Source organism: Plasmodium yoelii (genome assembly GCF_900002385.2).
Source record: "Plasmodium yoelii strain 17X genome assembly, chromosome: 10".
In the NCBI taxonomy this organism is placed as follows: Eukaryota; Apicomplexa; class Aconoidasida; order Haemosporida; family Plasmodiidae; genus Plasmodium; species Plasmodium yoelii.
Window position 1 is genome coordinate 269,880 of NC_036182.2, and position 14,862 is coordinate 284,741.

At 24.1% G+C, this 14,862-nt stretch overlaps 4 protein-coding genes across 4 annotated transcripts; all 4 read right to left on the minus strand.

Moving 5' to 3' along the window:
- Positions 1 to 814: 814 nt before the first annotated feature.
- PY17X_1003900 (conserved Plasmodium protein, unknown function) lies at positions 815 to 2,798 on the minus strand (the record flags this gene model as incomplete). Its single annotated transcript, XM_022956161.1, has 2 exons — positions 815 to 923; positions 1,201 to 2,798. 2 exons carry the CDS (start codon positions 2,796 to 2,798, stop codon positions 815 to 817), a joined length of 1,707 nt encoding a protein of 568 aa, XP_022813245.1.
- A 1,288-nt stretch (positions 2,799 to 4,086) lies between these two features.
- Positions 4,087 to 5,337, minus strand: PY17X_1004000 (6-cysteine protein P41, putative; the record flags this gene model as incomplete). The annotated part of the gene is made up of 1 exon (XM_723381.1): positions 4,087 to 5,337. One exon carries the CDS (start codon positions 5,335 to 5,337, stop codon positions 4,087 to 4,089), a length of 1,251 nt encoding a protein of 416 aa, XP_728474.1.
- A 1,235-nt stretch (positions 5,338 to 6,572) lies between these two features.
- PY17X_1004100 (ATP-dependent RNA helicase mitochondrial precursor) lies at positions 6,573 to 8,794 on the minus strand (the record flags this gene model as incomplete). Its single annotated transcript, XM_719025.1, has 3 exons — positions 6,573 to 6,828; positions 7,128 to 7,431; positions 7,669 to 8,794. 3 exons carry the CDS (start codon positions 8,792 to 8,794, stop codon positions 6,573 to 6,575), a joined length of 1,686 nt encoding a protein of 561 aa, XP_724118.1.
- Positions 8,795 to 9,989: 1,195 nt separating this feature from the next.
- PY17X_1004200 (protein transport protein Sec24B, putative) lies at positions 9,990 to 14,627 on the minus strand (the record flags this gene model as incomplete). Its single annotated transcript, XM_022956163.1, has 5 exons — positions 9,990 to 10,113; positions 10,270 to 10,351; positions 10,468 to 10,534; positions 10,670 to 11,050; positions 11,163 to 14,627. The coding sequence occupies 5 exons, from the start codon at positions 14,625 to 14,627 to the stop codon at positions 9,990 to 9,992; spliced, it is 4,119 nt and encodes a 1,372-aa protein (XP_022813246.1).
- Positions 14,628 to 14,862: the final 235 nt, after the last annotated feature.

A 14,862-nucleotide genomic window follows, 5' to 3' on the forward strand; every position in this document is an offset into this window, starting at 1 on the left:
TTATTTATACAGGAACAGATAATTAAAATGAATAACCATATGTGATACGGGAAGAAATGCAGAGACAGATGACGGCCCTTTAACACTTAAAAATTAATTCAAAACAAATTAGTCATCATTAGTAAACATGTTATACATGCAAAATGCAAAATGATTTTTATATTTCATTGTTCATTAATTAATTTTCATAGGAGTTAAATATCAATGTTACAACGTGATTCTAAAGAAAGGAATTTGTGTATATTAAAAATCCTTAATTGTTTTGGGTGATTTTGTTCTCTATTATTATGCTATTCATATTAATTTATTTTTATTTAATATTTTAATATGCACTAGAACGCATATTATTTCTATTACATTACCTAGATTTAAAACAAACGAAACAACAATTTTCCCAAAGAAAATAAAGTTATATAATTATTTTACAACAACGTACGCGTGTCCTCATTTATTATACATGCATGGTGTATAAAAAGGAGATTAAACAAATTGCAATTACAAAAGGGGATAAATTGAAAAATAACTAAAAAAAAAAATATGTGAGTAAACATATTTAAGGCATCACGCCGTCTTTTCAGAATAAATAAAATTAAATTACATTTTTAAAGAAAATTGTGCATATGCGTGCATAAATATCTAGAACAACATTTAAATAAAAAACAAAACATAAACATAAGTTTTTTTTTAAAAAATTGTAACAATAACAAATATAAACAATTGCATGGGAACATCGATGATAAATAAATGTGTAAAATATACAAAATTATTTATATTCAAACTTATACACTCCGCCTAAAATGGATTATCGTGAATTTTATTCCGTAGCAAACTTGTGTATTTTTTGCAATAACATCTTAAATAGATAATCCAGAACAGCATTCTCTGCTATTTTCAGTGTGTTGTTTAATTTATCGTATATTAATCTGTAATAACAAATAAATAATTATATATGTATAACAAAATATATAAGGGGTATATAGTAACAATTTTGGTAAAAATTCATAAGTAAAAGCTATGTTAAATCAATTTGTTAAATAAATAGTACAATTATGAAAATATAAACATTTATAACTAATAATTTAATAATGTTCACAGTGTAGTATTAATTTAACATACATCACAATTTATACATAATTCATAAAGATAATAAATATATATATTCAAATGAATTTTTTCATCCTAGATTTTCTCGGAAATTACCTCTTTTTTATCGGAATAAATTTACATAAAACGTCTTGTTCAGATGCATTTGAAGGGAGATTTTCTTCCATTACTATTTTGTCTAAATCACCAGAATCTATAGTTTCACTATTATCAATAAAGCTAAATTTTAAATGAATTTCTTTATTTCCTATACGATGTGATATTTTTTTATTTAGAATGTTTTCTAAAACCGATCGCAAATAAATTTTTACTAAAATATGTTCAAAGTTTTTTTTAGTCAAATTAGGAACTTGATATGGCATAGATTCATTAAATAATTCAGTCTTTAAAAAAGTTAAAACCTTTTGATTTAATAAACCAATATCTTTAAAAAATCGTTCTATATATACACGCATATCTTCTATTATGGCTTCTTCTCTTATTAGTGAAAATAATGAATCTACTACAACAGCAAAACTTGTGTAAATGCTTTTTTCATCATTTTTATACGAATCAAATAATATAGATCTAACTGATTCTATAAAAATATTATTATTTATTACATTTTCAAAATTATATATTATTTTTTTGGTGGGGTAAAATTTAAAATATTTTGATATCATATCAGTCTTCATATATATTTCGCTTTTTTTGAATAATTTCTCTAAAGAAACATAATAATTGTATATATCTTCTTCTTTATATATTATTTCTTTTCTGAATCTAGATAAAAAGCAATTTTCTCCACATTGTTTATTCGACATTTTCCGATTATTAGAACCATCTGTCGAGACATTCTCAGAAATTTCTTCTTCGTTTTTCGTTGTTCTTCCATTTTTTGATATTTTTTCATTATAACACACTGTATACATAAGTTTTTCGCGCACAATTAATTTAAACATTCTATTAAAAAATTTGTTAGTATTCAGTTTGAGTACCATTTCTCCATCTTTCAATAATGTATTAACGTATTTTGTAATTGTTTCACCAGTTGGTTCACTTTTTTTTTGCGTAATTTCGTCTTTCAGGTCATTAAAATTTAATAATGTTTCTTTGTTAACCTCTTTTAGTATAATACTATTATTTGTTTCTCTTTCATTTTTGTTTTTTTCTTTTTCTAATAAATCATCATAATAAAAATTTAATATTTTATCAAATTTATCTTCATATTTATTAGATACTTTTGTCGTATTCATAATATGTAATGCGCTTCTATTGTATTCATGTATTTTGTCTTTAAATCCCTTGCTTATATTATCTTCATCTGTTTCTATTTTTTCAGTTTTTGCGCCATTTTTTTGTGAGACATTTTTCTCTTCTTCAACAGGTACACCAATTTCCACCTTTTCGTTATTCCTATCGATTGGTAAATTCGGATTTTCATTATTTATTGGATCCTTAGAAGCTAATTTCCCCTCTGTTTCTGTATTTATTGTAAAAGGAACTTCAATTTTATGTTGATTTACAATATTACTTTTATCATCCTTTTCCACTTTTCCAATTTTTAAATTTCCATTCGATGTATTACCATTTTCTTGGGATTCATGTAAAATTATACTTTTATCCTGTACATAGTTTTCCACGTTGGTTAATTCTCCGCTTATACTGTAATTTCTCCATACTAAAAATAAAATACAAGCATATAGTTTATTCATATTGGACTTTGATATGCAATTATATATTTGATTTATATTTAAAAATATTTGTTTTATTTTGCCTTTTATTAGATCAATTCATCCAGTTTTCATAAATTAGGCATATAAACATCTTATGATGTATTTTGTTCTCTCTCAAATTATAATTTTTTAATATATATATAATTTGCGTAGAGAAAATATATAGAAGTAAAATATTCAAAATATTAGGCTTGAAGGTTGATATTTTTAAAAAAATAGTGTGTAAAATAGCTAAAAAATGATTTAATTATAATAAAGGAAAAATTAGGAACAAAATTATATATTTATTTTTAGACTTTTCCATATATGTTGTAAATTAAAAAAAAAATTAAATAAAACAAAAAGACCCCAAAAAATATAAAATCATAAAAAAAATACTCAGGAAAAATATTATCTATATGATTTATTTAGGCATAAATAAGTCAAATTTAAAGACATTTACAACGTGAAACAATTTCTGTGCTATAATTTAACAAAATGAACATTATTAAAAATATATGAAAGGGAGAAATTAAAGAAATCATGCATTTAACTCGTTCATTTTGATCTTCTATATATTTCCAAAAAATTATCTCAATATACTTAAACGCATGCAAAAAAAAAAATATATAAAAATAAAGACACACTATTAATTATAGAAAAGCAACAAACGTGGTAATAAATAAGAAAATTATAAAAAAAAAACATATATAATACATACACATTTGTGTTGGAAAATAAATTATAATTTTCGAAATATTTTGAATCCAACTGAGACCCATATAAATTCATATTGTAAATGCATGATGTCATAAAAAAATAACAACAAATAACCACTAGTTTAATAATTTGTAAAAGAAAAAACTAAATTTTGTAAATAAACAAATTAAAAAAAATGAGAAAATAAATTATTTCACCCATACACCAACATATAATGAATCTCTCATATTTACAAGGACAGAGTTATTATATATAAATTAATATAAAAAGTAAAACATATATATATTATAATTTAAATGACGGACTTGAAACGTTCTGTAATTAATCATAATCAAGGAACATATAACCCTGCATTAGAAGAAATTCATAAACCATCTCCTTATAGGGTCCCATTTTAGGAAAATAAAAAATATGAGCGATAAAAAAAAAATAGTATTACTACAATTAATTTGTTTGGTATTCAATAAAAATTTAGAAAAAAAAATGCTTGTATTACTAAATGCAAGTGTGTATGGTACATAACGATAAAAGGCTACAAAACTTATTCACAAAAAAAAATTCATCAATATCAATTAAAAGAGTTTTTAATTAAATCACTTTCTCCTGATTCTACATTTACTTGAAAAGTGTAAGAATCATTATTGTGATTATATGATCTACATTTACAGTTAAATGTGTATGGTTTGGTTATTAAATGAGGCAATTTTAAGTAAAAAGCAGTTGTAGAACCAGCTTTACTTGAATACGATGTATATCCTGGAATAATAGTTTTTAAACTTGTTTTATAATCTTTGACATACACATTATCGAAACAATCAGAAGGTTCTACATATCCATTTGTCTCTTGTATACATTTAAATCCAATAGTTTCTCCAGGTTTTGCATTTATTTGGCACAATTTAGTATTTGAATTTTTGCTATTTGCCAATGGGTTAGTAAAATATTTAGTAGAATCGCTACCAAAGTCACATCCTTTTATTACATTATAAGTTTTTTGAACTGTAACTTTCATTACACCATATTTTTTTTTTTTAACAGGTTCGACTTTAGCAGCCTCAGATTCGGCTTTAGCAGCTTCAGGTTCGGTTTTAGTAGTCTCAGGTTTGGCTTTAGTAGTCTCAGTTTTGGCTTTAGCAGTCTCACTTGTTCCTTTATTAGTTCCAGCTGTTCCTTTAATTGTCTTATATTTGACTTTAACAATTTTAGGTTTTACTTTAGTAGCCTCAGGTTTGGCCTCAGGTTCAGGCTCAGGTTCAGGCTCAGGTTCAGGTTCCACTTCAATTATAGTATCATCGTCATCTTCTTCGACTCCTTGCTCCATTAAATCTTTATATTTAGTTAGTTTAAATAAAGCTCTTGATATAGGAGTTTCGAGCTTTACTTTTTCTCCTAATGTTATATTTCCATTATGATTACCAATTCCTTCAAATTTTTGTGGCTTCAAGTTTTTGTCTGAAATATCAGTTTCTAAACTACAAAAGCAATAGAATGTAACACTTTGTGTAACTGTTGGAGGGACAATAAGAGTATCTTTATATATTGTCGATCCATATAATAAGTAATTTATGTGGATTTTGGAAGATTCCAAACTGGTTTCGATATTATTTGATGTATTTACATTATGAAAACATTGTGCTCCTATTTTATTTGGGCATACATATGTAATTTTATCAAATGGTTTTGCATTAATAGTACAATATGACATATCCTTATTGTCATATAAATAATTTTTTGCTCTAAAATCGCAAACATATTCTTCTGAATGAACACTCAATTGTTTTAAAAGAAAAATGAATGTGTATATTAGTAAGCCTTTCATTTTGAAAAAAAATTACATAACAAAATTTTCGAATAAAACAAAGACACCAAATTCAAAATAATCAAAAAATTTTCCTTTTTAATTTCGATTTTAATAAACGTTTTTTTATATTATTTAATTAAGTAAATAATTAATTCTTTTTATTATGGTAATAATTAGTGTATTACAACATTTTGTTGGAAATCATATATAATGTAGATAATTCAAATAAATTAATTATAAAAAAATTACAATAAATATTCAAAAATAGCAAGAAACGATGTTGTCTATATAGTAACAATTACGCTTTTAGTTTATTTATGAACTGTGTGTATAACAAAAAATGTAACAATAGTAACCGTTTTATTAAATTAGGAACTAATAAAAACATTAAATAAATTTATTCTTTGAATAATTATGAGGCCTTTCATTTAAATTTTCCAATTTTTATTTGGTTTTTTAAAATTATTACCACAAAAAAAAAAAATTCTAAGACATTGAAAAAAATTAATTTTACAATTTTTTATTTTTCTCCTAATTTTTTTTATTGTACACGTTATTTTTTTATTTTCCTCTCTCAATGCATATATATCTATATTTATAATAATATTTGTATATATGTGTGTACAAACTTGCACTTATAAATAGTATATATTTTACACCATTTTTTTCCAAATTTTCAATTAATGAAACATTACGGAAACCCAATCGATCCACATATATTAAAACAAATAAATATTAGCACCGTTTTGTGATTAATTTTTTTGTTATATATCGAAAAGTTAATAAATTTCCACTTTTTTATGCTTAATTTTATATATAGTTTTTTTTTGACACACAACTAATAAATCAAATACATGTAACATAATAAACGCGGCACAATACTCACAAATATAGCGCATTGGTAAAGTGTCACTTATATTACAAAAAAATTTTAAGAAACAAAAAAAATTTGCGTAATTATTTAAAAATATATTTAAAATTATGTAAATTTCAAGAATAATTTCCAAAAATAAATATGCGATTTATATAAAAATAATTTTATAATTTTTGTCCTTATGCTAATAAATTGAAATTGTCTATAGATTGTCTACCTATTACAGTTAATGATATATACAACCTTGCATTTATAAAACATATAAATATATTTTCACAAATTTTGGTAGAATATTAATCCTTAGTTAAATGTTAACAAAATAATAAATAATCGAATTTTTTAAAATGTATGCAACATGTGTAAACTTAAAATTTTTAATTTACAAATTCAATTTTATTAAATCATCGTAATGATAAACTTTGGATTGGTTTATTATATTTAATTGTTCTTTACTTATTACATTATTTATTAACGGTTTGATTTCCATGATATTACTTCTAATTTCCTTTAATTTCATTTTTTTAAATTTTAATTTCTTTATATTTTTTACATTTCTTCGTTTTCCTGATTTGATCACAATTTTTTTCTCCGATTTTTTAATAAAATGGTACACAGTTCCTTTCTGACTGTTGTGTCTGCAAAATCAATTAATATAAACAAAATATATAGTATAATTCATTCTTACATGAAATAATATAATATATAAAATTTTTTTAATTATCAGATATTAATATATATATGCATATATGTGCATCCATTATAAAATTGGAAAAATCAATATGCATTTGGGAAATTATTTCATAAACAGGGTGTTTTTTCATTCGATTTCATCACACCCATACACACATGGTATGCATATGATAATATGAAGTCACGCTAAAAAATTATATAGAGAATATAATAGTGAATGACATAAGTGTATAAATAGCTATACCTGGAAAGTCTTCCAATTCTATGTATCAATACATTATAATGCATTGGAATGTCAAAATTTACAACATAATTTAAATTTACCGAATCTAAACCTCGTGCAATAGAATTCGTACATATTAGTATATTTATTTTATTACTTAAAAACTTGTTTAATATAATTTTCTTCCTTTTCGATGATAAATTACGATTATATTCATTAATTTTATAATTTGCTGTATTTGTATAACTGAAATATACAGTTAAATATCGAAAAAGAAGGTGTGATGTTTTTTCTTCGTTACAAAATACCAACATACTTAGGCGATCTGCAAAGGAAAGAAAGTGAAAACGGGTAAATATATATGTAACATTATATGAAATAATAAGTGCAAAACATCTATATAATAATAGGGGAAATACTAATGTTATAACTATTGCTAATTATTAACACAACTATGCATCATCAAAATGACTAATTTAAAGTCGTGCATATATATTGATTGTATCACAAGTTATGTTTTATTATTTATATTATTTTTTGTATGACGAAATGTGTGCTTTACCATCATAAGGTAGCTCTTGAATGAGTGCAATCAAATGATATATCTTTTTATTTTTGTTTTTGGTAAAATAGTAAAATTCGTCGTTTCTAGCGTGACTTAATATATAATAAAAAAAAATCGGCCTATACAAATTTAAAGGCATTAAATTATCTGCAACCTTACATAAAGTAGCAGATACTAAATATTTCTGGAGAAAATATTTTGGTCTATATAAATTATTTGATGCATTCTGATTTTTTTCTACAATTTTTGTTAATGAGTTAACTAAACTATTTATATTGGTTTTATCTAAAGACACTATTTTATCTACTTCATCAATAATTAAAAATTTTAAATCTTTAAATAAATATTCATTGCTATAAAATAATAATTCAAATTTATTTGTAGTTGTAACAATAATATTACAATTCTCAAAAGTGTTATGAACAGGCTCATCAAAATATATGTTAGAATAAAACTTATTTATATTTATATCTTGGCATTTTAAATTTGGTATATTAAATTTATTTATCACTTTTAAAATTTGTTGTACTAATTCTTCAGTTGCTGTTAATATCAAACAAAAAAATGAATTATCCTTTTTACATAAAAAATAATCTAATATTGTTATAATATAGCATAATGTTTTCCCTAATCCTGTGGGGACTTCAATATATATATCACCAGTTAAAAACGAGTTCGATCCATTTTTATATAATAATGAATATTCTAATATACAACTTTGGCAAGGTAAAAATGTTTTAAAATTAAAAGTATTAATCAATGCTTTTATTATATATTCATTTATTGGATTGCTTTTCAAACTGTTCCATTTTGATATCTCTATTTCATCGTCCTTTATTTTTATTATTCTACAGTTCGAACTTAACGTACTCCTTACTTCTTCGACCTTTTTTTCGTCTTCTAACTTGTCACAGTCTTCACTATCTTTCTCATTATTTTCATCACCTTTCTTGTCACTTTTTATCACATCCTTGCTACTTTTCTCGTTATTAATATTTTGATTAACTTTTATGTCATTATCTATCTCATTTTTCGCTTCACTTAAAAGATTCGAATTCACAAGTTTCTCATAGCTACTTTCAATTAACCTTTTTACATTATCTACATATATGCTACTTGTCATTATTTAATAGGAATTGTATTTTTAAAAGAACCAAAATATAATTCACCCAAACATTCAAATAATCATAAAAATTTTCAATCAATTTTCACATAAAAAAGGAAAAAAAATATAAATATATAATAATGAATAAAAAAATTAAAAAATTAAAAAATATTTTATATGGCAATAAATAATTTCGATATTGCCACGATTATACCATTTATTTATTATTTTTCGTTGCTATTTTTTAATCTATTATATTTATTGGTATTTTATTATTTTTTTTGCTTTCTTAATTTATTTTTTTGCAAAATTATATCATAACCATTTTTTTTTTAAATCAAACTTTAAGACGAAATGACGAATGTTATGTACATTCATAAAAAAAATGCAGCAGCTACTGTTACCATTATCATTGTCATATTATTTGCGTTTATCATATATGCATATGACAACATTTCAAGCGAGTAATCTATATCATTATCCATTTTATTAATTTATTTGTATTTTTTAACTAATTGAACAAATTGAATAAAGTTCTCATTATTTTTATGTCAACACATTTGTATATATGCGTATTCGCCTTTTTGTGTTTCTGTTGTAATGCATATATTATTAGTTATGGTGGCTAATGAACATATTCTATGAATTTACAAACCATTTCTTCTTATCAAGTTACATGTAAAAGCTTGGTAATACAAAACGCTAAAAATTTGTAACTACATTTATTATCTTTTCTTTTTATAGCATTTTTCATATTTTAAAGTTTTTTCGATTTTTCAAACATATACATGAAGGTTTTATATTATGAAATTTAATAATTTAATTTTTTTAACATTTATTATCCAAAAATTGTTAAATAATTAAAAAAAAAAAATTGAAAACTATTAAACAAATATTTTTAAGAAAAAGCACATATATACAAATATATGCATATATATATGCATAGGTAAAGGGTTATTGGACAAAATAAAATGAATGTAGTATATAAAATAAGCATATATTTATGCGCATTCATGAAAATAGGTTAATCTTTATAATTCAAATATGCATATTAAAATTTTTATTTTATAATTTTTTCATAAAAAAGGAAAAAGAAGCAGAACAATAAATATGAAACAATTTTAAAATTATTATAATCAGGGTCTCCTTAGTATTATATCTAAGTGTGTATGTATGTACAATTTTATATATAAAGCAAATATTGCATATAGTCCTACAATTCGTCAATTTTTTTATGAACTAATTTATGAATAAAACACAAAAAATTTACATAGCTGTATTCCTTCTCAGCCTTATCTTCGACACATAAAGACAAAATTCGCGGATCAGCAGTTTCGCTGCGAAAAAAATCGAAAAAAAAACATATAGTGCCCTTACATTAAAATTGAGGTGGCATAATAGTCGAATATCCAATTCGTATATCTTTTTGATATTCATTTATTTTGGAGGGTTTATTTATCTATTATTTATTTTTTTGTGTTAAATGAACTTACTTCGGTGGAACTATTACTATGGGAACAAATTGGTTGGAGTGATGAAATTTGCTCAAGTTCATAATAATACGCTCAAATTTTTCTGAAAAAAAAATAATATATGCAAGAAGTTATATGATGTTCATAACATGAATTTAACCAGTATATGCAAACTATTTAAATGTACAATCGTTTTTTTTTTCTGTGATTAGTTTTTACTCGCATTAGGACTGTTCGTTAGGGTTAAATTGATGCAATTTTCATTTGTTGGGATATCCCCATAAATCTGAAATTGGAAGAAAAGCGAAACAAATATGAAACTCACATATATTCATGTGGTGTATTGTTATAATTAGCTAATATAACGTTTCTCTTTTTTTAATTTTTGTAAATTCGTTAAGTACGAATAGATGCAACTTACATCCGAAGCAAACTCCATATCCGAATGATAACCAAAGAAGAGGTAAAAATGTGTACAAACATCAATCAAATATATTCCATTTGAATAAATTTTTTCACCACTAGAAGGTATAACTCGAGGTATAAATAATTCGTCATCAATGCTCATTGAATCAATTTCATTTGTTTTCCCTTTTATATGAATTATGTATGTTATAGGATAAACAAACATAAGCGATGGTATTATTGGCATTGACAAAAGCTTTATTAAATTGTATATTTTTAGATCAGGTAATACTTCTTTCTTTACAATATTATGCTTTAAAATACAGGAAGTAAATAAGGGTAATAATTTTAGTGTATCCGGCAATATTAGCTGTCCCGAATGGGCAGAGGAGGCGCACTAAAAAAAATAAAAAAATCGAAAACAAATATAACAGAATAACCAAGTTCAAAATGATGACATAGAAAATATCCTAATTAAATCAACACTTCTTCAATTCGTGGGCACTTACATTTATTCTGTAGGAAAACAGAATGTCCGTCAAATTGTCAATGATATTTTTTGAATAATTTTCATTGTGCAAAACGTCCATACATAATTGCTTAATTAGTATATTCATCAAAGTTTCGGCGTCAGTATACCTAAAAGCAGTACTAAGTGACGATGTTACGTTCATGTGCGTAGTATGTAAACGTACATATCTATCACCGTTTAAATTGGTATATATACATGCACATTGTATATATAGTTGTTTTTTCGATTCTGAAATATCTGAATAATTTAATAAAAAGGCAAATGTTTGATCATGTCGTATTTTTGGTATTTTAATAGTGTCAACACTAATTATTGAATTAAAATTATTATTACAACAAAGTAGTTTTTTTACAGAAATATTTTGGGAATATCTTAATTTTAATTCACAGCAATATGCAATATTTTCCGATGTTAATATATCTTTTATATTCATATAAATTTCTTTATAATCTTTTTGCCATATAAAATTTTCTAAAAATAATATTTTTCCTCCAGTATTTTGAGCAACATATTGTAATGTTGGAACACAAATCCTAGTATTATTTGCTGAAATAATAAATACATCTGTACTTATATTATAATTATATAAATCTAATAACATAGAATCATAAAAACTTTTTTGTTGAACTTCGAACAAATTCTCTTGTTTCGTTCTTTTTATTTCATTGATAGCCCCTATACCGCAATTAGGTGTACTAGCATAAAACATAGATATACTTCCAACACCATTTCGTTCCTTTAGTATTTCGATAGCAACCTTTAAAGCACTATTTCCACATGACCCATATGCTTGCATTTTAGGACATAGTGTTTTAATTGTATCTATTAGGTTATTAATTTTATCAAATTCATCAACACAACTTAAAAATATGTCATCATGGGAAAGTGGAACAAATGGATCATCTATATCGCTCATCACAATTAATTGATTTTTGAAATATTTGTCATTTTGGGTATTTTCATTATGATATGGAGTATTATTTGGATCTGCATTTTCTGCACACTCAGTGGTTTTTCCATTTCCACCATCTAAATATTTGCAGTTGAAGAAAAACAATGAATTGCTATATGTAATGATAGCTATCTTTGTTTTGGGACATGTGACATTTTTTACAGCGTATTTAATTCCCTCTAATACAGTGTAAGTAATATTATTATATATAGCATTATATGAACAATCAATAACAAAAACAAAATATGGTGGTAACATATTTTTTATCTGTTTATATTTTGATAATATAGAATTTCTTTTACTTATAGTTTCATATGTTTCTCCTTTTTTTTCATCTAATAAATTTTTAATTTCATCTAATCTAAAATTTGTATTTTCATTCATTATCGTTTCATTATTATTTATATTTTTTTCATTAATATAATTACGTGGCATGCCTATAAACCCACTAGAATCTCTTTCTCCCCCTTCTGTTAAAACACCCCCACTTGCGTTGTAGTTTATTTCATTTTCACTAAATAATAAACTTCTTGATTGATTATTCAAATTTTTTGAGTCATTCGAAACTAACGTATTTGATATTTGTTTAGTTATAGACATAATCTTATTAGTAATAATAGATGCTGCTTGATTTACATTTTTATTTAATGAAGTATAACTTAATTTTAAATTATTTGAATTCGTATAATACTTAGATGGTATCATAATATCTACAGACCCTTTTAATAATGGAGAAATGAAATTATGCTTATCATTTTGCATATGTGTAATTTTTTCATTATATTGATATATATCAAATAATACATTTTCATCAATTAAAATTTCTGCATCACAAAAAACACATATAAATTTTTTTCCTAAATCTTCTAACATTGTACCATGTATATAACTAAAGCATTTAGGGCACCTCAAAATTTCAACATTTTCTTCTTTATCATTAATTATATCCTTCATATAAACTTTATAGACATTTTCTCCATCGTTTAAACAAGCAAATGGATTGACAATAATACCAAATGGTATTCTAGATAAGTTTAAGGTTTCAGAAAATGAAGGAATTTGATATAGTGTACTTTTTATAAAACGTGGATCTGCTTTTCCTGTATCCACTGAAATAAAAGGTTGATAAAAAGATGGCGGAGATATATATTTACATGTTTCAAATATTTTTAAACATTTTTTATTCTTTTTATCTTGAAAATTTATTATTGGTCTTGGAATTTTATTCATATCTATACGATTATAAGTCTTTTTAATTAATGTAAATATTTCTTCTCCTTTATCAGTTACTCCCTTTTCATGATCACTGCTCGATTCATCACTTGAACTTTCTTCAGAATCATTATCACATTTATCATTGTTTGCATTATTAGAATATCTTCTATTCATAGCTTTAGGGGTCGTCTCATTTGTTCTTATGCCATTCGAACTACCCAGAAATGGTGTATTACTAAATGGACTTTGTTGCCCTAAAACACTAGGTTCTTGATAATTAAATGCACCTTTATGATTAGAGTATTGATGTACTTGATTACTATATTGATTGGCTTGATATTTTTGGCTATTATTAGGCGTATTTTGAGAACTGTTAAAAGCTAATTCCCTGTTATTATTCGGGTAATTATATACAGGAACTGAATTTATCACGTTTCCTGTGTTCAAATTTGATGGCATCTGAGATGCCGGAGGAATATTACTGTTTCTGAAAACACTATTACTGCCCAATTGATTCACATTATTATATTCCATATTATTATTATAATTACTTGTTGGATAGTTATATGTTTGTGTATAATCTTGTTTTGGTTGAATATTTTCATTTACTTTATAATTATAGTTATTCATGGAATTTATTTCATTGTTATTTGTTCCCATGTTTGAGTAATTAAGACCATTTTGTGTGCTAAAATTATTCCAATTATTTGGTATATAGGTTGTTTCTGTATAAATATCATTACCTCCTTTTGGAGGATTGCTACCTTCGATATTATTATTACTACTTACACTAATGTTGTTATTTCTATTAATATAGTCATTTTCGACTTTGGAAACATTTCTTTCTCCATGTATTTGGTCATTTAAGCGTGTGTTACTTGTATTGTTTTCAAAATGTTTTATATTATTATTTATATTTTTTGCATTGTTAATAATATTATTGTTAAATCCGTTCTCATAGTTTTCATTATTTTTATTACTCGTTATATTTTCTCGAAATAACATATTTTTATTGTTATCTCGATTTACTACATTTGCATTTCTATTATCTGGTGCTAATTTTATATCATCATTATAATTCCCTTTATTTGAATTGTCAAAAAAGGGATTTATATCATTTTTAACTTCGTTTGGATTTATTGACATTAAATGAGTTTCTGATTTATCCATCTGATTATTGCTATTATTATAACTATTATGTGCATTGTCTCTAAGGTTATTATTCAAATTGTTTGAATTGCTTTGATTTAAATTTTGATTTTTATTTGGCATCATTTCTTTTTCACTCTATATAATTTCATCGTTTGTGCTCTGAGCGATAACGTGTTTTTGTTTTAGTAACCCTTAGCTATCCACAATATGTTTAACAAAACATTTAATGTGAAATTTGATTGCTAGTTTGCTATATTTACTCGTTTTTTCTTGTGTATAAATATGTCTCTTCAAATGTTTACCTGTTTCACAAACTTATAATTCTTTTTATATGCTTATCTTCGTTTTATTAAAATAA